The 24,512-nt window shown below is 31.1% G+C and overlaps 1 protein-coding gene across 11 annotated transcripts in view; it reads right to left on the reverse strand.

Annotated features, from left to right (window-relative positions):
• The window catches only part of CCDC88A (coiled-coil domain containing 88A), a 142,224-nt gene that overhangs the window by 58,293 nt on the left and 59,419 nt on the right, over positions 1-24,512 (reverse strand). For all 11 annotated transcript variants that reach the window (XM_051975295.1, XM_051975297.1, XM_051975298.1 and 8 more), the window contains exons 6-11: positions 22,962-23,045; positions 19,838-19,978; positions 12,931-13,100; positions 10,826-10,907; positions 8,523-8,681; positions 950-1,096 (exon numbers count right to left, since the gene is read on the reverse strand). In XM_051975295.1, the coding sequence (XP_051831255.1) occupies positions 950-1,096; positions 8,523-8,681; positions 10,826-10,907; positions 12,931-13,100; positions 19,838-19,978; positions 22,962-23,045 (783 nt within the window). The remainder of the gene's footprint in view (positions 1-949; positions 1,097-8,522; positions 8,682-10,825; positions 10,908-12,930; positions 13,101-19,837; positions 19,979-22,961; positions 23,046-24,512) is intronic.

A 24,512-nucleotide genomic window follows, 5' to 3' on the forward strand; every position in this document is an offset into this window, starting at 1 on the left:
CTGCCTCTAGATTCACCTTTCTCCAATAATATTGCTATATTTTGCTACTATGCTCATTTGAATAAGCCTCCAATCAAGTAAAATTTAAATTATTTTATCTTTTTTTTTTTTTTTTTTGCTAAGGCAATTGAGGTTAAGTGACTTCCCCAGGGTCACACAACTAGTAAGTGTTAAGTGTTTGAGGCCAAATTTGAATTCGGGGCCTCCTGACTTCAGGGCTGGTGCTCTATCCACTGCATCACCTAGCTGCCTCTAAATTATTTTATCTTGATACAAGGTTCTCCACAACCAGAATCCAACATAACACAATATTTCCCTTTTCAGGTATTTTACTTTCTAGTCAATCTTTATACTTTATAACATTATTTATGTTCTGCTCCTTGTCCTATTCTGTCGTTCCTTCATGACTGGAATAGATTCTTTTTCCTTTCCTGCCCACCCTCATAATAATATTCCCCATTTCCCTTTTTTCAGGATCTAAGTCAAGTGCTACCACTCCATGAAGTTTCCCGTCCCTAATCTTCCCAGTAAGTATGGCTTCTGGCTACTTTTATTTACTTATATTTATATACTATTTCTTATCGTGTTTTATTTTGAAATTTCTTTTTCACTTATCACACTGTTAACACATTTAAGTACAAGTTTCATCTCAATAACTCCTTAAGAATAAACACTATGTCTTATTTCACCTTTCTATGTCTAGGGAAACTTAGTAGGAACGAAGAAAGAGGTGCTTAAGAAATGTTTGCTAAATAAACTTAAAATGAATCATTCCTATATTCTTTATATAATATATATCATATATGACATATCATCATTACATAATACATATAAAAAACATAATATTCTTTATATTCATTCTTATTCTTTACTCTTCTGCATTGAGAAAAAACAAGTTGCCTTATGTTTTTCTTAATACCTTTATGTTCTATCAAGTTTACATTCTTACCATCTCCATATCATGTAGTTTAGCCTTCAGTTGTAAGTTTTCTTTTTCCAATTCATGTAATTTATCAGAACGAGTTCGGGTTCCTTCTAGTTGATCTTCTAACATGCTTTTTGTTTCCAATAATACTTGATTGTCTTCTTTTAATTCCTATAAACATTTTAAATAAAGCTTAATCAATATAATAAATATTATCTTTATACTTTAAAGAATTCAAAAGCCCCAAATAATAGTAAAACAATAACATTTACAAACTTTGTCTCTATTAAAAAGCCTTTTTAAAACTCTAACCAGGGTTCAGCATTTTTTTTCTCAGCTCTAAGTCTTTACTTAAAAACAATAAAATCTAAGTTTCAATCTCTGAGATCTGTGTGGTAACAGAGTTATTGAGCAGTAATTACCTATCAAGATAACTTGAGGGAATATTTTTCTTGTCTCATTAGTAAAACAGTGACATAATTCAATAAATATTTTGATGGATCAAATTAAAATCTCTTCAGTATGAATACAACATCTGAGATTATGGAACCTATACAATATTAGTTCAGATATAAAATGAAAAAGATTTCTAAGAAACTGCCATTATTAAAACTATTTATCAGGAAATATATTTTTATATTTAGTTTTCAATTCAAATAGGTACACATTCATTTTTATCATAACTGCTTTCTTCATTATTGTTGTTTTCAGATTTTTTTTATGTAACATATCTCAAGGGAAAGATTTTTTTTCCTCCAGCAATATGTTAAACAATTTTTTAACATTTGTTTTTAAAATTTCAAGATTCTCTCCCTTCCTTCTCATCTCACCCTCCTTGGGAAGGCACATGTGAAGTTATGGAAAACATTTTCATAAAAGTCACATAGGGAAAGAAAACAAATCTCTGCCTTACCCCCCCAAAAAAAACTCTCAAAAAAATGTATGTTTCAGTCTGTATTCAGACACAAACACTTCTTTTTCTAGGTATGAATAACATTTTTCATCAAGTCTTTCAGAATAGTCTTGGATCACTGTATTACTAAGAATAGAAAAGTCATTCACAGCTGATCATCCCACAACTTTGCTATTATTATGTACATAAAACATTTCACTTTGCTTGACTCATGGAGGAATTTCCAGGTTTTTCTTAGAGCATTCTGTTCCATCATTTCTTTTTTTTTTTTTTAATAAATTTATTTTTTAATTCAAGTTTTTAATTTTCAAAACATATGCAATAATAATTTTTCAACATTAACTCTTTATTTACAAGATATATGCGTGGGTAATTTTTCAGCATTGATAATTGCAAAACCTTTCCAACATTAACTCTTGAAAAATCTTGTGTTCCCATTCCCCTCACCATCTCTCCTCTCCTAGCTGACATGCAATCCAATATATGTTAAATATGGTAAAAATATATGTTAAATCCAATATAGGCTTACATATTTATACAATTATCTTGCTGCACAAGAAAAACCAGATCAAAAAGTAAAAAAAAAAAAATGATAAAGAAAATAAAATTCACGCAAACCACAACGAAAAAAGCAAAAATGCTATGTTGTGATCCACTCTCAGTTCCCACAGTCTTCTCTATGAGTGTAGATGGCTCTCTCCACCTCAGTTCTATTGGAACTGGCTTGAATCATCTCGTTGTTGAAAAGAGCCTCGTCCACCAGAATTGATCCTCATATAATCTTGTTGTTGCCATGTATAATGATCTCTTGGTTCTCCTAATTTCACTTTGTACCAGTTCATGAAAGTCTCTCCAGGCCTCTCTGAAATCATCCTGTTGATCTTTTCTTACAGAATAATAATATTCCATAACATTAATGTACCATGATTCAGTCATTCTTCAGGTTTTTCTTAAGAGTATCCTGTTCATTATTTTTTATAGAACATTAATATTCCTTCATCATCACATACCACAATTTATTCAGTCATTCCCTAATTGTTGAGCCCTGAAAAAACAGATGTGTATAAACATTTTTGTCCTTTTCCTTTTTAAAAAAAATTTCTTTGGGGATTCACACCTCACACAGTGATATTGTTAGGTCAAAAGCCATGCATGATTTTATAGACCTTTAGGCATAGTTCCTTCCCTTTGCTCAATTATCAATTGGGAAATGGCTCTTATTTTTTATAAATTAGACTCAGTTCCCTATACATTTGAGAAATGAGACCTTCCCCAGAGAAACATGCTTCAAAATTCTTTTCATAATTACTACTACTAATTATAAATTCCCCCGCAAATATTTTATTCTCCCCATTTATACTTTCCCTCTTCATAAAGTATTTTCCTGCTGACCACCTCCTTCCCCAATTTGCCTACTCTTCTATCTTCATTCCTCCTTCCTTTCCCCTTCCCCTCCTACCTTCCTGCAAAGTTAAGATAAATTTCTATACCCATATGTTATTTCCTCTTTGAGCCAATTTACATTTCCCCTTTTACTGCAAAAGCTTTTTCTTACCTCTTTTATGGCAGATAATTTTAACCATTTTGCCTCTCCCTTCTATTTCTCCCAGTAATCTCTCTCACCTCTCAATTTTATTTTTAAAATTGTTATCCTTTCATATTCAACTTACACATATATTTCCCATCTATATATACTCCTCCTAATGACTACAATAATGAGAAAGCTCTTATGAGTTACAAGTATCATCATCATCATCATCCTATGTAGGCATGTAAACAGATAAACCTTAATTAAGTCCTGTATTTTTTTTTCTTGATTACATCCTTATGCTTTTCCTGAGTCCTGTATTTGAAAATCAAAATTTCCATGCAGCTCTAGTCTTTATATTATAAATGTTTGAAAGTCTCTATTTCACTCAATGTCTACCTTTTAATAGGCCACATTAGAATCTCTCACATATATATTTAATAATTAGCTTGGCACTTTCAAGTGCATATTCATTTGTACAGCCTAGTTTTAAATCATTTTTAAACATAATCACTACTAGTTAACTCTTTAATGTTTCCAAGTTAGAGTTTCCCTTTTCAATGTTCCACTATAATTAACACAAACTTCACCCCATTTAAAATAAAACAATAGAAAATGGGGAAATGATACAAAAGAGGTTATTGGAAGTCATTACTGGGCCAACTGTCTTTAAACTACTTTGTGTGCTTTGCAAAATAGACATGGTAACTCAAATTTTTCTAAAAAGATGAACATATTTTAAACACATCTCCATTTATTCAATCACTCAAAATATAAAACTTATTGGAAGAAACTTAGCACCACTTGATAATACATATACATCTAAAAGGCCTCATTTCCAAAATATATAGAGAATTGACTCTAATTTATAAGAAATCAAATCATTCTCCAATTGATAAATGGTCAAAGGATATGAACAGACAATTCTCAGACGAAGAAATTGAAACTATTTATAGACATATGAAAATATGCTCCAAATCATTATTAATCAGAGAAATGCAAATTAAGACAACTCTGAGATACCATTACACACCTGTCAGATTGGCTAGAATGACAGGGAAAGATAATACAGAATGTTGAAGGGGATGTGGGAAAACAGGGACACTGATACATTGTTGGTGGAATTGTGAACACATCCAGCCATTCTGGAGAGCAATTTGGAACTATGCTCAAAAAGTTATCAAACTGTGCATACCCTTTGATCCAGCAGTGTTTCTATTGGGCTTATACCCCAAAGAGATAGATACTAAAGAAGGGAAAGGGACCTGTATGTGGCAAAATGTTTGTGGCAGCCCTGTTTGTAGTGGCTAGAAGCTGGAAAATGAAAGGATGCCCATCAAGTGGAGAATGGTTGAGTAAATTGTGGTATATGAATGTTATGGAATATTATTGTTCTGTAAGGAATGACCAGCAGGATGAACACAGAGAGGACTGGCGAGACTTACATGAACTGATGCTGAGTGAAATGAGCAGAACCAGGAGATCATTATATACACCTCAACAACGATACTGTTTGAGGATGTATTCTGATGGAAGTAGATCTCTTTGATAAAGAGAGCTAATTCAGTTTCAATTGATCAAGGATGGACAGAAGCAGCTGCACCCAAAGAAAGAACACTGGGAAATGAATATAAACTTTTCTTCCTTGCATTTTTGTTTTTCTTCCCGGATTATTTATACCTTCTGAATTCAATTCTCCCTGTGCAACAAGAAAACTGTTCGGTTCTGCACACATATATTGTATCCAGGATATACTGTAACCTATTCAACATGTAAAGGATTGCTTGCCATCTGGGGGAGGGGGTGGAGAGAGGGAGGGGAAAAATCAGAACAGAAGTGAATGCAAGGGATAATGCTGTAAAAAATTAACCTGGCATGAGTTCTATCAATAAAAAGTTATTAAAAAATTAAATTAAATTTAATTTAAAAAATACATATACATCTATGGCATTCAATAAACAAGTAATTCTACTAGTTCACATTCATATTCTCTTAGTCTATAGTTAGATCTAAAATAGCAGAGAAAACTGGGTAATGGAAGTAATTGAAATAGGTAGATTTTATCACAATTATGCTGTATTTAAAAAGAAAGTGGTTATTTAACTTTAAAGTTCCTATATTAGTTAACTATAGTTCCCGTTCCTAAATTCACTATACTTGACTAAATATGACACAGCAGAATATCACAAGAAGGGAAAAAAAGTCATAAAACACAAAAAAATAAAGTTTATAAGGCAGATTTGTTTTTAGTTGTAAATAATACTGTCCCAAGGTATCTTATAAAGGCATCTAGTTCAGGGTGCTTACTTTAACTTGAGGAAACAGAACTAAGTAACAAGTTAAGTAGCGATAAACTCAAGACCAAATCTCAAGAATTGGTCAGCAGGTCATTTTTAGTATACCATTGGGAGTTGAAGTAGAAGATGGATCAGGGCCTATGATTTCAGTGATATAAGAAACTCCCAGCAGAGAAATTCCCTCCTACTCCTCTAGTTAATGTAGATCCGTAACAATTGCAAATGAGTTTTACAATTCACAGTCTTAAAGAATAGCCATGCTGTAAATGAGGGGCATTTCTATATGCTACCAACAAAATTCAGCACCAAGAGATAGAAAACAGAAATTCCGTTTAAAATAACTGTCGATAATAAAAAATATTTAGGAATCTGCCAAGACAAAACCAGAAAGTATATGAGCACAATAAGTTAGATCTAAACAATTGGAAGAATATCAAGTGCTCATGGGCAGGCTGAGCTAATATTAATAAAAATGACAATTCTACCTAAATTAATCTACTTGTTCAGTGATACACCATTCAAACTGTCAATAAATTTCTTTATAGGGCTAGAAAAAAATAACAAAATTCATCTGGAAGAACAAGAGGTCAAGAACTTCAAGGGAATTAATGAAAATAAATGCAAATAAAGATGGCCTAGCTGTCCCAGACCTAAAACTATATTATAAAACGGTGGTCAGCAAAATCATTTGGCACTGAATCAGTGGAAGATTAGGTTCACATGATACAATAGTCAATAATTATAATAACTTATTAACCCAAAGATTGCAGTTTCTGGGATAAGAACTGACAAATATAAATATATAAAAATACAAATATAAATCTGACAAATATTTTAGGGAAAACTGGAAAATACTATGGCAGAAACTAGGCATCGACTAACACCCTATACCAAAATAAGGTCGAAATAGATTCATGATTTAAACATAAAGTGTGATACAATAAGCAAATTGAGAGAACAAGGGATAGTTTGCCTCTCAGATCTGTGGAGAAATAAGGGATTTATGGTCAAAAAAGAATTAGAGAATATTAAAAGATGCAAAATAGGTAATTTTGATTATTAAATTAACAAGATTTTGTATAAATAAAACCAATGAAGCCAAGATTAAGAGGGAAGCAGGAAACTGGGGAAAAATTTTTATATCCATTCTGATAAAGGCTTCATTTCTAAAACACAGAAAACTGATTTGAATTTTTAAGAATACAAACCATTCTCCAATTGATAAATGGTCAAAGAACATGAACAATTATCAGATGAAGAAATAAAAGCCATTTTTAATCATATGAAAAAATGCTCTAAATTACTATTCATTAGAGAAATGCAAATTAAGACAACTCTGAAGTACCACTTCACATCTCTCAGACTGATTAAGATAACAGGAAAAGATAATGATAAATGCTGAAGGGGATGTGGGAAAACTGGGACACTAATACATTGTTGGAAGAATTGTGCTCTGATCCAACTATTCTGGAGAGCAATCTGGAATTATGCCCAAAAGGCTATGAAACCGTGCATTCTCTGTTGTAAAAAATTACCCTGGCTTGAGTTTTATCAATAAAAAGTTATTTAAAAAAAAAAGAAAGAAACTGTGCATTCTCTTTGATCCAGCAGTGTCTCTATTGAGCTGAAGAGATCTGAGCAGAGATTTTAAATAGGAGTGAAAGGGACCCACATGTGCAAAAATATTTGTGGTAGCCTTTTTTGTAGTGGCAAGAAATTGGAAATTGAGTGGATGCTCATCAGTTGGAGAATGGCTGAGTAAGTTATGGTATATGAATGTTAGGGAATAGTATTGTTCTATAAGAAATGGTCAGCAGGATGATTTCAGAAAGACCTGTAGAGACTTACATGAACTGATGCTAAGTGAAGTGAGTAGAACCCAGAGAACATTGTACACAGCAACAAGATTATGTGATGACCAATTCTAATAGACTTGGTTCTTTTCAACAATGAGACAGTTCAGGCCAATTCCAACAGACTTATTATGGAGAAAATCATGCATCCAGAAAGAGGATTATGTGTACTGAATGTTGATCACAACAGGGTTTTTTCATCTTTTTTTGTTTTCTTGCTTGATTTTTTTCCTCTAATTTTTCTTGGGCAGCATGATAAATGTATTAATATATTTAGAAGAATTGAACATATTTAACCTATATTGGATTACAAGCTGTCTAGAGAAGGAAGAAGAAATATATACAACACAAGGTTTTGCAAGGATACATACTGATTATTTTGAAAAATAAATAGTCATGCTGCTTATAAATGAAGGAAACTTTTATTAATTTTTATTGGTTATAAAGCCCTAATACCATATGATTTAAGCTTGGTGAAAACTCAGATCAAACCAAAAAGTATTTTTCAAGATTTAAATTAAAATACTGATTTAAATATCAGAGAATAACAAAATTGTTTTTTCCCCCTCCTCGCAGAATTTAATGATATGACAAAAAATATAAGTTCACTACTTATAGGTGAGATTGTAACTAAAGATATTCTTTTGTTTTCAATCTGAAAGACATCCTTGGAAATATATGACAAATGTATTTACAGGTAGCATGCAAGAATGGTATAAAAGTATCAGTAGGCTAAAACAGGAAATAGCAATGTTAAATGATGTCAAGAGATCATCAAAACCATCAGTGAGAACTATGAGGTCCTATTCCACCATTATATACTAAAATAACATTGTCACACTAACAGGTCCTGTTCTATTATCAAAGGCAGTAAATTATAATTATTATTTAACCTATTCAAAAGAATTCTAACACATTATGGGGGAAATATTAAAGTTATTAGTTCAAATATCAGAGTTTTAAATGAAAAAAAAGTTCCATAATCAGTTTAAGAATGATAGCATACCTCAACTCTTGCTTTATAAAATTCAATATCATGTAGCCTCTCTTTGTATCTGCTGACTTCACTTTCAAGTTTGTCAACTCTGATTGCTTTTTCTCGAAGTGCATCCAATTCATCTCGGTACACTCTGGCTGAGCGAGCATCCGAAAGTAAATTCATATTCTAATAAATAAGATATGCAGTACCACAAAATTAGTATTTTTTTTATTTTGTATTTCTAGATTCACAATTAAGATAAAGTCCTTAAAAGAGTGAATTCTTTGTAAACTATCTTTTCAAAGGAGAATAAAAGCAAAAATTAATTGATTCTTTTCTTACCAATATTACATTTTGCAATTATGAAATCAATGTGAAACTGTTTCAATAGGAAATAGTAATATAAAATATCATAGTAATATATAGTAATAGACAATCAAGAAGAAATGTGGCACAGTAGATATGGAGACTGCTTTGGAGTTAGAGACTTAAATTCAAGTCATGCCTCTGAAATATATGGTTATATATGAGAGTTCACAGTTTTGCATCGAGAAATCCCATTCATTAATGAAGTCATTACATAGCTCTCTCTATATATAAAACCCCATATATGTATGTATAAGAACATGTGTATGTGTGTGTATGCATAATATATGCATAGATATATTAAGATTTGATTATTTTCACATAAGAAACACAACTTTAAATTGTAAAATATTGCTGTTTTCATGAATAATTTTCATTTAGGGAAAGGACAGGGACTTGGTAATTTCACTAATACAGATAAAGGAGGAAACTTTCTTTACTAATTGAAGTCAGAATCTTTTCTGTAACTTTTAGAAACTTGCTTATAGCACTAAAGTCATATCACTAGGATGTGTCAGATGGAATAAATATAGAACTTTAACTCAAATCTTTCCAACTCCAAGGACAACTCTATATCCATTATAGATCATATGCATATACCTATGCATGTATGAAGATAATCATGATACTAAAGTAGATTATAAAGTAAAATCATGGCCACAGTATAAACTAGTGGCAATATGAGTCACTAATGATGAGTGCTATTATTTGGAAGACTACATGGAATAGCAAAGATTAAGTGGAGTAGAACAACTATTCCTTGCCTTGGGTTCCTATATCATACAAATAATACATAGCACAGTTTTATAAGTTTTTATAAATTTCCCTTAAGTGCTCAATTATAAGAAGAACAAAAGTTATACCTTAGTTGAAATAAGTTAAAGTAAAAAACCTGAGACCAAAGAATAAAGAAAATAGAAACTTAAACCAATTTTTTTTGTTAAAAGGAAAATATAAATAATTTAAAAAGAAATATAGTATGCTAAAGAAAAGGTTATGAGTTTTTTCAAAAAATAGTTTTGAACTAATTTAGGGTCAAATAGAATTATGAGGTTTGTGAATGATTTTCCAAATACCAAAACTACTTCAGGAATAAAAAGATGCTAATAAATAAATGAATGAATAATGAATAAATAAAATTTATAAAATAAATCTAATCATTTTAATGAAATCTAATGCCTCAAAGACATATCTAATATGGTGCTTTGTAATATAACATTAATGCTATCACTTGGTGGAAAAACTAGCTTAGAATTTCAGAGACTTCTTGTTTTGTCAACCAAAAATTATCTTATGTAAAAGGTCTCAAATCCTATTTTGATGTCTCTAAAGATTCATAAAATATAGCAGCAGCACAAAAGTTTTGTCAGTTTTTATGAATATTTGTTTAAGTGTTAGCAAATGAATATATTATCTACTGTATGAGAAACAACCCAGTTAAAGGTGGAGCATTTCATAAGGAAAACCAAAAGTCAATTAATACATTCTTTGATAATAATAATCCATGAACAAATAAATTCTACAAAAGAGTAATTGAAAAGATAAAAGACATACCTATTCCTTTATTTATTTTGGGAAAAGCAATCAAGGTTAAATGAGTTGCTCAAGGTCACACAGCTATTAAGTGAGAGGCTGGATTCGAACTCTTGTCTTCCTGTCTCCAGGACTGGTGTTTACGTTACTGTTCTATACTCTATTCTCTAAGTTTTCCTATATTTTAAAAATTATATAGTCCCAAACTCAATAGAATGGCTCTATTTGTAGAGGAAAACTAATGAGAAGTCAAAAAAGGAACAACCCAATTAAGTACTGAGAAGATTTTGATGAAATATTTATGTAAAAAGTTAAGTAAATGAAATAGAATGTTAATAATATGAAGATTTAATAACATTAAATATTATCAGCAAGCAGCAAGATCAAGTTTATATTAATTGGATTTCCAACTTAAAATTTCAGGCACAAACCTCTTGTTGAAGCCTCTTTAGTTCTGTCTCCATCTGTTCAAGCTCTTGTTTACAGTCTAACAATTGTTCTGTCTTTTCCTCCCTTGAGTTGAAGGGAAAAACAAAAACAAAAAACTATTCAATTTAACAAATATTTATTGCTGGCAGTGTTGCTAGGTACTGAGGATATAAAAATAAAACTATTACCCTCAAGAAGCTTATAGTTTACTTAGTAGACACAAAGTATACATAGCAATAAAATTGTAAAGAGGGGGTAAGTGGGAATCTACATTCACAAAAGTACAATATGGCAACCTCATTTGTGCAATACTGTTAGCTAATTTTAGTACTGAATCAAGACATCATTAGCCAAAAATCATTGTTATAAGAGTAATTAATAGCAGATTTCTCCATCTAAAAGTAAAATGAAGAGCCATCATATTTGAAATTCCAATTCTCCTGTCAATTTCACTGATCCTCAACATATAGTACAATACTTGGAGGAAGGGGAAGCTGACTTCAGTTTGTGTTTTCTAAAGAGTAATAAATTTATTTGTTCAAAATTTAAAATGTGCACTGGGCCTTTACTTGTTATGCTTAAAGATGGCAATTAACTATACACAAAGTATGATATTCAAATTCATATCCATCCACCTTAATCGTTCATGTTATATTTACTTGTGAGTAATTTACTGTTATTGTATAAGGTAAATTTATGAAATGTTAATAGTTTAGCAAGTATGCCTTTTTAACTAGTCATAAGACTACTCAGACTATTTGATTGTCTTAATCACTGCCACTCATTTTGTGCTAAATCTGTTTCCTTTTTTGAAAATGTCCCACAAAGAGTAGGTTATAAATGTACAAAAGCAATTTCACAAGAAAATGGGATACTAGTGACTAAATTGCGATTTAAGTAATATACCTTTTTATCCTCTGCATAAAGCTGACAAAAAAAAAATCACACTACATTTTTATAATTTTCATTCAAATATTGCACAAAAATCTTACCATACCCCTATGGTCAAGTAAAATTTATTTTAAAATTTAATTTGAATGTGGTGCAAAATGTTAAACTATTCATAGCCATCATTACAATCCTAATTGCACACTTTATCTAAAGACTTGAGAGGACTCTACTAAATTATACAGGACATCCCAATGTTCAATGTTTAGGCTATCTATTAACTGTCAGTCAAACTAATAACTGCAATCTTTTCACAATTTTCCCAGCACAGCTGTTTGTAGAATATCCTGGGCGTGTCTAATTCAAGGGACACGTAATAATGCAGATATCCACAAATGAAAGCTGCAGCTTTTTGTTTTATAATTTTCTTATAGACTATGATAGAATTTTCTCTGCATGATTTTGCAAAATATTTAATTCAGTCAGTTATGGACACATTAAGATAATTCCTTGACCAGACTATAAACTTAAATTCAAATCCTTTTAATACAAATTACAGAAGAAAAAGAAACTCAATTGTAAAATGAACAGAGCTGTAGTAGAAGCCTCTTTCCTTTTGTGATCCTCCTCACAATGCAGAATGTGTTTGTGTGGTCTTTATACACACATCTCTTCAGTGTATATATATCTTAGGGTAGAAACCTGTACAGTATGTATACTGTACAGGTTTCTACCCTAAGATTTTAATATTTTTTTGAGTATCCGGATTGAATTTTTGCTTTTTCTTCATTTTTAAGTAATTATATTACTAATAATTACAATTACTCAACACCTGACAACTGTATAACACTTCAGGTTTTGTAGTGTTTTAATCACATTATCTATTTGATCTTCACAATAAGTCAATAATATCCTCTTACAGATAAAGAAACTGAGGCTTAGAAAGGTAAAGTGATTTGTCCACATTCCCCTAACCAGTTAATGTCAATAAGAAGATTTAAATTCAGATCTCTCCTGACTAAAGACTTGGTACTCTTTTCATAAAAAATACATGCCTGATTTAATCACAAGTCCTACATATCCACAATACCAAATTCAATTTTTGCAATATTAATGTCAATAAAAGCTAATAACATACTGACTTTGTAAACAAGAAACTATAAAGTAATGATCTTTATTTAAGGCCACAAAAAAGGTCACAAAATCAATATGAACTTACAACTCCTGCCTAAGCCTTCTTATCTTTGCCTTGGCATCTGCCAGTTCTACTGATAAATGTTGTCTACTTTCTGTCCGTTTCATGCCTGGAGAACCACAAGGTGACTGTGCTGATGAGGCATGAGGTAGATAATGAATACCATCCCGTTCCTCAGAGAGTTCTATAATGGTCTAAAAAATAAATGAAAAGACATTATCATTTTTGGCATTTATCATCAGAAAACTGGAAACAAAGCCCAAGTATACAATAGCTTTTAAGCCAAATAGAATATATTTTTTAAAAATTTCAAAATACCATCATAATTTCTCCATTTATCATTTTAAAGGATTCTACTGAAAATATATAAAATTTAAGTTAAATTTAAATTTTAAATATGACATAAGTAATGAGCTTTTGATTTTTTGTTATTCAATTGTTTCTCCCCAAAATTAAATATGATCAAATTAACCAATTCAAGAAGCAGTAACCAAGACAAAGATACTAAAGCTGAAAAAAGGGAAAAAATACAAACAAAATTATTTTTTAAAAAGATGCAATCACCAAGCCCTAATGATATGCATATAAAGTCCAAAATTTCAGAAATCATCACAAAGAAAAATCATTTAAGGCAAAGTATTTTCTGTAAGCTCTGCCAAAAACTCACTCTGCATAATTTTGGACAAATCATTGAACTCTATGATTTAATCAACTACAAGCTTTTATTAGGCACTTAGCATATACTGTTGGGTGCTTAGTAATAGTGCTAAGGGAGGAAAATACATAGAAAAAGCAAAACAGTACCTGACCTCAAAGAACTTACATTCTTTAGGACAGTTTAATGAAACTAAATACATACAAGATATATAAAGAATTGAAGCAAAGTAATCTAATTAGGGAAGACACTAGCCATTGTGGTTACTGAAGAAAAGAAAAAAATAAGTATGCAAGGCAAGATTAGAGTCTGGAAGAAAGCCAAGGAAACTATAAGATGAGGAAAGAAAGCATTCCAGGCAAGAGGTACATACAACTACTGCCAAGAAAAAAAGGCAGATTCAGAATCCTACATTATAGAAACAAGTAAAATGTAAGATGGTTAGAAAAAAAATAGCTTTAAAGATCACTATAACTAGCACTTCTATAATGCTTATAAAATTGACAAATTTTATCTCATTTTATCTTCACAGTAATCTTGGGAAAGTAGGTGCTATTCTTGCCACTTTACAGATGAGAAAACTGGGGCTAAATAAGATTAAATGACTTGTCCAGGACCACATACCTAGTTAAGTCTCTGAAGCCAAATTTCAACTTGGGCTTCTGTGACTCAAAGGTCAGCACTTTTTATCCACTATGTCACCAAGCACCCAAACAAAAGATTTTATATTCTTCCTGAAGATTCATTTTCCTCCAAGAACCTCACAACTCCAGAACTTCTGACCCCTAAATCCAAGTCTTTGCTCTACACTCTAGATATTAGTAACCCAAGAAATTAAGAAGTATGGAGGAATGCAATATCAAGGAAGGAAAGTGTTTTCAGTATCACTGTGCTAACATTATAATTTGTTCTAACGGTATGAGGTCTAAGATCTGAATTTAATCATTTTACCACTATTTGACTGAGAAACAGAATATAATGATGGTTTTTAAAAATTCTACATATAATAATTACAACTTACTGGCCTTCTCCTACCTCTATTTTTCTGATAACTACCACTTTTTATCTCATAACCTGTTAATTGCTTATCTTTTCCAGATTAGATTTCTTTCTTCATCACTCTTTCCTTTCCCATCCCCCTTACCATGCAGAATGCTGAAACAGCAGATAGGTTTTTAAAGAAAGTCAAAAAGGGTAATTCCAGCTCTTTGGGTACACTTTGGTACTTCCCGGTTTACTAATAACATTCCACACTTGAATCTTAAGGGAACAAAATTAAGGCCAATTTTTACTCCCCGAGGGCTTCAGAGATATCAGGTCTAAAGGGAAAAAAAATAAGTTTATCTTCAGATTTACTCAGAGGAAGAAAGGATGGAACAATTCCCAAACAAAGGAATTTGTTTCTGGTTTACATATGGTCCATTAATAGTATTTATATGGTGCTTAAAGATTTACAAAGTGTTTTACAAACATTCTCATTTTATTCTCATGATAACCTTGTAAGGTAGGTGGTACTACTATCTCTATTTTATTTTATTTTTTAAATAGAGGCTGAGAGAAGTTAACTGATTTATACAGGGTAACAAAGAGTTTCCTGATTTCAAGCACAATTCTCTGTTGCACTAACTCCTTCCCCTAAATTAACAGGTAAAATGATTCATTATCATTTAAATGTTGTTTATGCTAATGTAGAATAATACATGGAATAAATTTAAAAGGATTTCTGAAGTAATATTAAGATAAGCTGCATCTACTTTGTAGACTCATTAACAGTCAATGATCATAACCTTTGCAATGAAAAAAAAAAATCAAAGATCATAGCTTGAACTGGAAGGGATCAGAAGTAGTCATCTACTCTATTATTCTCCTTTTTTATAGATAAAATAAAAATGCAAGACAACATAGATAATGTTAATATGTAGTTTTCTAAATCAAAATGTTGCTCATAGGGATTCTTATATATGGTTTAGTGGTTCCCATTTTTCTTTAAGTGTGACACAAGGCAATAAGATATGAGAAACCAAAAATAAAATTATTTGTTAGTAAGTAGAAATTATATAGAGGAATACAAAGTCCCAAGTCTCATTTGTTCTACTTCAAAGAATTGCCTAATTTAACATAGTCAATTAATTTTAGGTTCAGAATGAGGTGTTTAAGATTGACGAATTTTTTCTTAGCCGTTTATTTTATTGTTACTTGTTTGTCTTAATAATTACCTGAAACTAAGTGGCATGCATACTGAATAAAAGCTAAAGTGAGGAAGACTTAGACTTAAGTATTATCTATGGTCCACTGCTATAGCATGACCAGGGTAAATCATTAATCTTTTAGGTTCCTAGGAAATTATCAAGTTTCTGAACTGTCAAATCTCTGAGTGAAAGAAGCTTGCCACACACACATCAATAAAACCAAAGATCTTGTCCAAAAGAAAAAATGAAGAGAGAATAAACATATACAAGTCTGCCATGTCATCTCTCGTGGGGCAGTAGGTAGAAGTTGCAAAGAAGCACATTTAAACTTAATGCCAGGAAAAGCTTCTTAACAATTAAAGATATTCAAAATTAGAATGGGATACTTTGTGAAATAGTGGATTCTAGGTGGCATCTGAGATCCCTTCTGACCATCAAATTCTATAATTGTATAATATCAAACCCCTTCTCACCAACCATATTTCCAAATCATACTGCCTGAAATCTGGTCATCATTTCATCCTTAGCTCTGTCCACCAAAACCTTCAAATCCATACTCTCATCAGTGAGCTTTTGTCTTTTTTTGTCTAAACCATACTTCCCTTTTCAAACCATGCTACCTTTTACTTTGCCTTTCCCTTATCAATTCTCTTTTATGTGCAGTCTTCTTTAATCAGAATGTAAACTTATTGGGGGGCAGAGACTTGCCTTGTTTTCTTGGACTTGTATTCCTCATATTTAGCACAGTGCTTGGACACACAGCAAGCACATAATAGTTTATCATTCATTTATATCTTCCTCTCTGTTCCAACCACCACAGCCCTTTTCCAGATCAATGTTACCTAATACTTGGAATTTCTACAATAGCCATTTGATGTCCTCCTGGACTTCAGTACATACTTCATATACACTGAAGACAAGTCTCTTTTGTCCAAGCTCCATACCATTATCAAGTATAAATTGTTTTTCCATGTCTTCATGTTGTTCTCAAGTAAAATAGTGGCTTTGTTTATATAATGCTTTAAGATTTGCAGTATGTTTTACATGTATTTAAATAATAGCCACATGAAATAGGTGATATTATTTTCCATTTTACAGATAAGGAAACTGAGACTGAATGGTTAATTCATAATCATACAGTTAAGTGTGAGGAGCAATAAGCATTTGAATGAAATAATCCGTTGTCTGAAGGATTCAAATTCAGACTGACTTCCTGGTTTAGTCCAGTGTGCCACCTAGAACATCTTCTACACTTATCAAGAATCATGAGTTCAGATCTAGCATTTGAAGGAAATTTAGATACCAAACTTCTTTCAGTTTCTTTTATGTCTCCTATAGGGTTAACAATAGTGATGCCCATGTTTGACTTGGAAGCTGAGCTGCAAAAGATCTATGTGTGTTATTTATATTGATTTTATTAAATGCTGACAGTGGAAGGAAGCTAAATAAGGTATAAAGAGGGCCAATAAACTGGCTAACCTAGGCAAGGACCCTGCTTCTTAAAAAGGGTATCCAACTACCATATCAACAACTGTTTCCTACATATTTCTACCTGTAGGGCCTGCAGACATGTCAAACTTAATATTTACTAAACAAAATTCATTCGTTTTCCTTCTAAAGCCACTTCTCCTAAACCCATCTTTTCTCCAAACTTTCCTCTATCATTTGAAGGAATTAGCATGCTCTCAATTATAAGTCAGACATTTAAGTTAACTTCAGATGCAATTTTGACCTTCCTTTCTCCCCCCATGCTCCTTATCCAATCAGGTGCCAATTTATGTAATTTCTACCTCATCAGCTTCTCTTACATCCATTCTTTTATCTCTCACATCCATTTTTTCTTGGCTCTCTCAATATTCTCTAGGATCCCATATAAACTTCTGAGCCTGGTATTTAAAGTCATCCAGTTTGGTTCTTTCATACATTTCCAGCCTAATTTCAAACTGTTACCCCATTAATGTATTCTAAATTCAAGACAAATTAATTTATTAACCATTCTCCAAGTTCCAAGTCCATTTTGGTTCAATGCACATGCTCAGCCACCTCCATATCCACAGGATCCTCTGCTTAAGACTACCTCACTTCTTGTTCAACTTTGTCTATTAAGGATGTTCTGAGTCCTTCTAATTGTTAATGCATTTTCTTTCCTCAAATAAACTTGTCTTCACTTCACTTGTTTGCATATATTATATTCTTCATCCTATTCCCATACTTATATACAGTAGAATGTAAGGTCCTTGTGGACAAGGCACTGTTTTGTCTTTGTTTTTGCAAGGACTGTAGCTTGCATATAAGTTGCTATTTATCAAATGTTTCTAATATTAAAGAGAACTCATGTCTCTACTCTTGATCCATATTCCTTAGACTTAACCAAAACTAAACAAATATCTAGAGGATATTGTTCTGGGAATCCATGTAATAGCATTTGATATATTTTATGACCTTACTTCAAATAACCTTTTCCAGGTATACTTGTATCTCTAAAATAAAACTAAAAAATTGATTTTTAACTCATTTATTCATTACAAACATGGGGCAATCTGTGCAAAAATATAGAAAGAAACAATGAAATGTTAGGTAAGAATAACTATTAGATTAATTTGACAATTGGCTCTCTTCTAGTATATCTTTTCAAAACTCTTTTCAAATTTGGTTTTAGCTCTAAAATTACCATTTGTTACCACCCAAATCATCTTTTCTTTTGGTGCCTAGAAAAAATGGACAAGAACTTTAAAAATTAAACTTGCAGGATGATACTATAAGCAAATCAGGAGAGCAAGGGACAATTTTATCTGTCAGATCTGTAGAAAAGGATTCGTGCCCCCAAAATAGAGAATATTATGAAATGCAATATTGATAATTTTAATTACATTAAATTAAAAAGTTTTTCTACAAACAAAACCAAGGTAGGCAAGATTAGAAAGGAAGCAAAAAGCTAAGGGAAAAAAATTATTTTATAGCCAGTCTTTCTGATAAAAGACTCATTTCTAAAATACACAGAACTGACTCAAATTTATAAAGATACAAGTCATTTCCCAACTGATAAATGGCGAAAGATATGAACAATTTTCAGATGAAAAAATTAAAGCCATTTTTAGTTACATGAAAAATTCTCTAAATCACTATTCATTAGAGAAATGTAAATTAAGACAACTTTGAGGTCCCACTTCATACCTCTCAGATTGGCTAAGATGACAGGAAAGAACTGTGATAAATGTTAAATGGGATGTGAGAAACCTGAGACACTAATGCATTGCTGGTGGAGTTGTGAAATGACCTCACCATTCTTGAGAGCAATTTGGAATTATGCCCAAAGCGCTATAAAACTGTGCATACCCTTTGATCCAGCAGTGTCTCAACTGAGTCTGTATACCAGAGATAATAAAAAAAAAAAAAAAAAAGGACCCACATGTGCAAAAATATTTGTGGCAGTCCTTTTTGTAGTGGCCAGAAACTTGAAATTAAGTGGAATGTTGAGGAATGGCTGAATAAGTTATGGTATATGAATATAATGGAACATTACTATTCTGTAAGAAATGACAAGCAGGCTGATTTCAGAAAGGCTTGGAGAGACTTAGATTACTGATGCTGAATAAGGTGAGCAGAACCAAGAGACATAGTAACAAGATTATGAGATAATCAACTGTGATAAACTTAGATGGAAAATGGAATCTGCATCTAGAAAGAGAATTATGGAGACTGAATGTGGATTGAAACATCACCTGTTAATTCTCCTTGACCTTATTTTTCCACTTTTTAAATAGGTCAATAAACCAAGAAATTAACCTTAAACACATCCTTGTGCTGCTAGTTCAAATTTTTTTCATTTGCAGCAAACATTTTCAATCTCAAGACTTCTGTAGTGAACCAGAGCTTTGAGGATAAGATCTTTAAAAAACCACTAGGAACAATAAAAAAAATTTTTTTAAAGAAAATTTAACATCTACAATTTGTTTCTTTACAAATTGGGACCTTCTTTTTGCTCTAAAATGGTTCTTTTCCCCCACAAAGATATGGAAATATAATATTTTAAGAATAGTTCTTGAGAAGAACATTTTTAAAACCACCTCAGCAATTAGATACTTACCTCTGTGTGTTCATCTCTCTCATCTATAAGTCTTTTTAAATGTAATGCCATATTTTTCAAGAGTGGCTCAAGATCCTCCTGAGAAATATCAGTCACTTCCATCCACTGCAGATCGAATACATTTTCCTGATTATGTGTTACCTTTACAAAACATAAAATAATTTTAAAATGTAATAAAATACTCTATAAGTAAGTATACTAAGCTCCAAATATCAGAAATTAAGAGCAGGAAAAATTAGGCATGCTCTTTTTAAACGTAATTAATTCAAATTCAGATTGCCCCTCCATGTATCAATTGACAACAGAATAGCCAATATGCAAGAACTTAATTTTGCTATACTATTAGCTCAATTTTTAAACAGTCTAATAAAAATAAAATTAACAAATCTAAGGAACCTCAATATATTTGAACTGCATACATAAAAGGTTACTATATAATTTCAACTGTTTTAAAATAAATTTCTAAGGATTTACTTTACAAATTTTATTTATAATATTGAATATTCAAAAATAAAACTGGCAAATCTATGATAAATTATGTTGTTTCATTTGAAAAGCAAGACTTTTATGAAAAGCATAAAGAATCCTAAAAAACGTATATGTAACACATTAGTATTTTTAATTTAATACTTCTTTAATCATAAATTTTCTTGGCAAAGGGAATTCCTAATAAGGAAACTCTTGGAAATGTTCATTGCCTCCTCCAATTTGGGAATCCTACAAAGTCACAAGTTATTGAGAAGTTAGTATGAGTTATTTAAGAAATAGGGGCTGCTTGTCCATTTGTGAATTCAAAATTCAGCACACTTAATCCAATGCCTTTGCACACAGTGAGTGAGCACTTATGAAATGTTTTTGAATTCAATCATTCATGTTAATCACAAAACCATCATAATAAAGGTGAGATTAGAATCCAGATTTTCCTGAGCCAGAGGCCAGAATTCTCATCACTATATAGCACGCTATTTCTCATCACTTGTATTTTTTAAAAATGAAAGCTTAATTAAAATCCCTAACAGAAATCAATTTCAATTTGATAAAATAAAAATAGGTTTATATTATAAATTATATAATAATTATATATATTGTAAAACACAAAGACCTAATAACCTAGTATTTTAGAATTCATTTTTGACAGTAAAACATGCATCTTTTCATAAAGATTCATAAAATTCATAATTCATAAAACAAATTTATTATATAAGATTATAAATTATAAATCTATTAAATATTATATTAAGAATATATGATTTTTACATTTTCTGAAAAATATATACTAATTTTAACTGTCACATGTATGTGTGTGCATGTATATATATGCAGTATATCACACAGTTAAAAAAATAAGCAAAAAAAATCTCTAAAAACTCTTCTTTAGTATAATGGTAAGAATTTAGGATCAATTTCTCCCAAAATTTAATACAAATTGATAAAAGAGTACTAACAAAAAAGTAGAAAAGTAAATATCTGAGATACCTCAGAAATGTTAGGAGGTACTTTAGTAATTTACAGAAAACAAATCACCCATCATCTTCAAACCACTGCTAGAATTATTCATTATGAGGCATGTCTTTAGAATGAATGTGTTTTAAATTATAAAAATATAGGTGGTTTTATCATGTAAAATATTCATCAGCTTTGGTTAAGACAAAATTAAGACTAAGCAATTTTAAAAGAGCAAAGGAAAAGTGGTGCCTTTAAGTAATAAATCAATGAACTCAGAACTATGCTGATATAGAAAGGTAAAAAATAGTGTTGATGAAAACGTCAGATAAATGTCATCAGAATGTTATTTTCACTTTAAAAACATTTATAGAGTCTAAACATTATGGACATCAGTGAGGTTGTTGAGTATTTATCTCCATTTGTAAAACAAATAGAAATACCTGGTAACTGAGAAGCCATCTAACTTAAAGCCTAAAAAACTCAATTGAGTCAAAAGCAAACATAAAGAATACAGTTAAAGCAAGCACTGATCTAAAGATTTGTGTGAACAAGTGTCATCTAATTTAGAATTGATATACCTAAGATACATACTACAGCTATATTGTTTATACTGTTACTTTCGTATATTTAGATAGCAGAAATTACTAAGTTAATGGAGAAAGGCAGCCAAATTCTGTTGAAGCTAATTTCCAAAAGCTATTTGCAAATTGTACACAAGTATACCTGTGACGACTTCACGTTTTACCATGGCAACTCAACTTTGGAAGGATTAAAAAACTATTTTTTGCTCTTTTTAATCTTGGACATTCAATTCTAGTGTTTAACTTATTCTGCTATACCATATTTTTCTCTATTATGTTTGTAAATAGCTATGTACACTGTATTAAGTTTTTTATTTTGCTGTAGATAAGTTAAAGAGAATAATATATTAAGCAACTGAAATCCCTCTTATAATATCAATCAGTTCCTTTAATAATTAATTTGCTTGGGGCAGCTAGATGGTACAGTAGATAGAGAACCCACTCTGGAGTCAAGAGGACCCAAGTTTGAATTTGGCTTCAGACATTTAACACTCACTAGCTATGTGACCCTTGGCAAGTCACTTAACCCCAATTGTCTTTGAGGGGAAAAAAAGGGAAAAAAATTCTAATTCAGTAGTTAATTAGTTGTTAATATCTATGTAACCCAGAACTCTTGTAAAACAAAGCAAAATAAACATTATCATTAAAAGTGTCTAGGAACCACATACCCTACTGGCAAATATTTCCTTTATGTTTTCTTGCCTGTGCCAGCTTTAGATTTACTGAACATCTTAAGTAATCACTAATATTTTAGTAAATATTTAAATTTGAGTTGTGTAAAATAAAAGCTGCAACTCCATCAAAAGAACACAAATAAAATACTATTATTCAAGTATGTGTCACGTATATAAATCCTTCCTTTATTTTTCATGGTCTTCACAAGTGCAAATTCTTTTCCTTTTTCTTTCATGGCTTTTATACTGGCATACTGAAAAACACAATTATATCACCTGCATATCTGATGACCTTGTTAACTAAGATAATCATTGTGATTTTTCCCTGAAGTCAAAAAGATTCTCCAAATTTCATATTAAAAATGAATGACAATCATTCAATAAAATAAACCGTTTGAAAAAATGCAATACTAAGCTAATTACCTCTTGAATGTGTGCGGCAACTGCTGCTTTTGTGTCAAAATCTAAACCTTGGATTCGTTCAATGAATTCTTCTTTCTTCTGACACTAAAATAAATGAACAAATATTCATACCTTTAGGGTATATTCTTCAATGTCATTATAAATGAAGCACTAGTAAGCGGATTTAATTTGGAACAATAGTATGAAATTTGTCTCATTGCATATTGATGAATACTTTGGAATACTTACCCAATAAAGAAGCATTTAGAAATGCAGTAATTTATAAAAGTACAGGGTATAAAAATATATTGAGGAAAAAAAAAACAGAAACACACCAACTTTTATTAGGAAAATTCTAAAGTGGGCAGTCTTCACACAACCCTTCTGGTGAGGTCAGTATAATATTATTATCCTAACTTTGCAAACAGAAAAGTGGAGACACAAAAACCTTGTTTCAGAGCAGAGAAATTACTTGCCAAAAAATACACAGTGAGTCAGTGGCAGAGCTCGGAACAGAGCCAATATGCCTGACTTTCAATCCCTAGTTAAGAAGCAACAATGTAGCTTTTCTTCTCAGAATTTTTTCAAATCCTTACTTCAAGCCTATAATCCATATTAATATTTTAAGTTACCATTTTATCAACATCAGAAAAACACCACATATCCATTTTGAACATAGTTTAACATTTATATACAAGAAATATTTATATATGTATACTATATGTATAAAATATATTTGTGTATACACACACATATAAATTGCTATACAATCTTATAATACCAAGAAATTACTTATAGTAAAAATTTTAAATTCAGCTTCATTTAATTTTCAAGTCCACATTCTCTCCTTCATGCCTTCTCCCTTGCTTACCCCAAAAGGAAAAACAAAAGTCATTATAAATGTAGTTAAGGGGGAAAAAATTCCCACACTGGCCATGTTCACTTCACTTTACATCAATTCGCACATTTTTCAGAAACTATCTCCATTACTTCCTAAATTACAATATATGACATAATTTTATCAATTGCTCACTCCCCAAGTGATGACATCCCAAATTTCTAATTCTTTGTTGCTGGAAAAAAAGAGCTAAGAAAATTTTATGTAAGATTCCTTTTCCTCTTTTTTAAATCTCTATGGGAATCTAGAACTAGTAGCAATATTGCTGTGTCAAAGTTTAATAGTTTTGGGGTACATACCTCAGTGTCTTTTTAATCAGCAACAAGTCAGTTGTGCTGACTTTCTTTTTCCTCTCTAAAAAATACAATTTGTTATATGGGATGCTTCTTGGGAAATAAATGGAATAGTATGGGAATGTAATGAATAGAAAATATCAACTTAAAACATTTTGAACGTGCATTTTTCTAATTATTAGTGACAATATTTTTATATGACTTTTGAGAGCTAGAGTTTCTTATGAATACTACCTGTTTATATCCTTAAAAAAAAAAAAGAAAAAGAATGCAACTGACATGAGAAGTTGGAAACTTGGGAGGGAGGATTCTTTGTATCAAATTTTTCTAATAGAGGTCTCATTTCTGAGATATATAGGGAATTGATTAAAATAAAATGTC

The sequence above is a fragment of the Antechinus flavipes genome, chromosome 2, assembly GCF_016432865.1.
Source record: "Antechinus flavipes isolate AdamAnt ecotype Samford, QLD, Australia chromosome 2, AdamAnt_v2, whole genome shotgun sequence".
Taxonomy (NCBI): domain Eukaryota; kingdom Metazoa; phylum Chordata; class Mammalia; order Dasyuromorphia; family Dasyuridae; genus Antechinus; species Antechinus flavipes.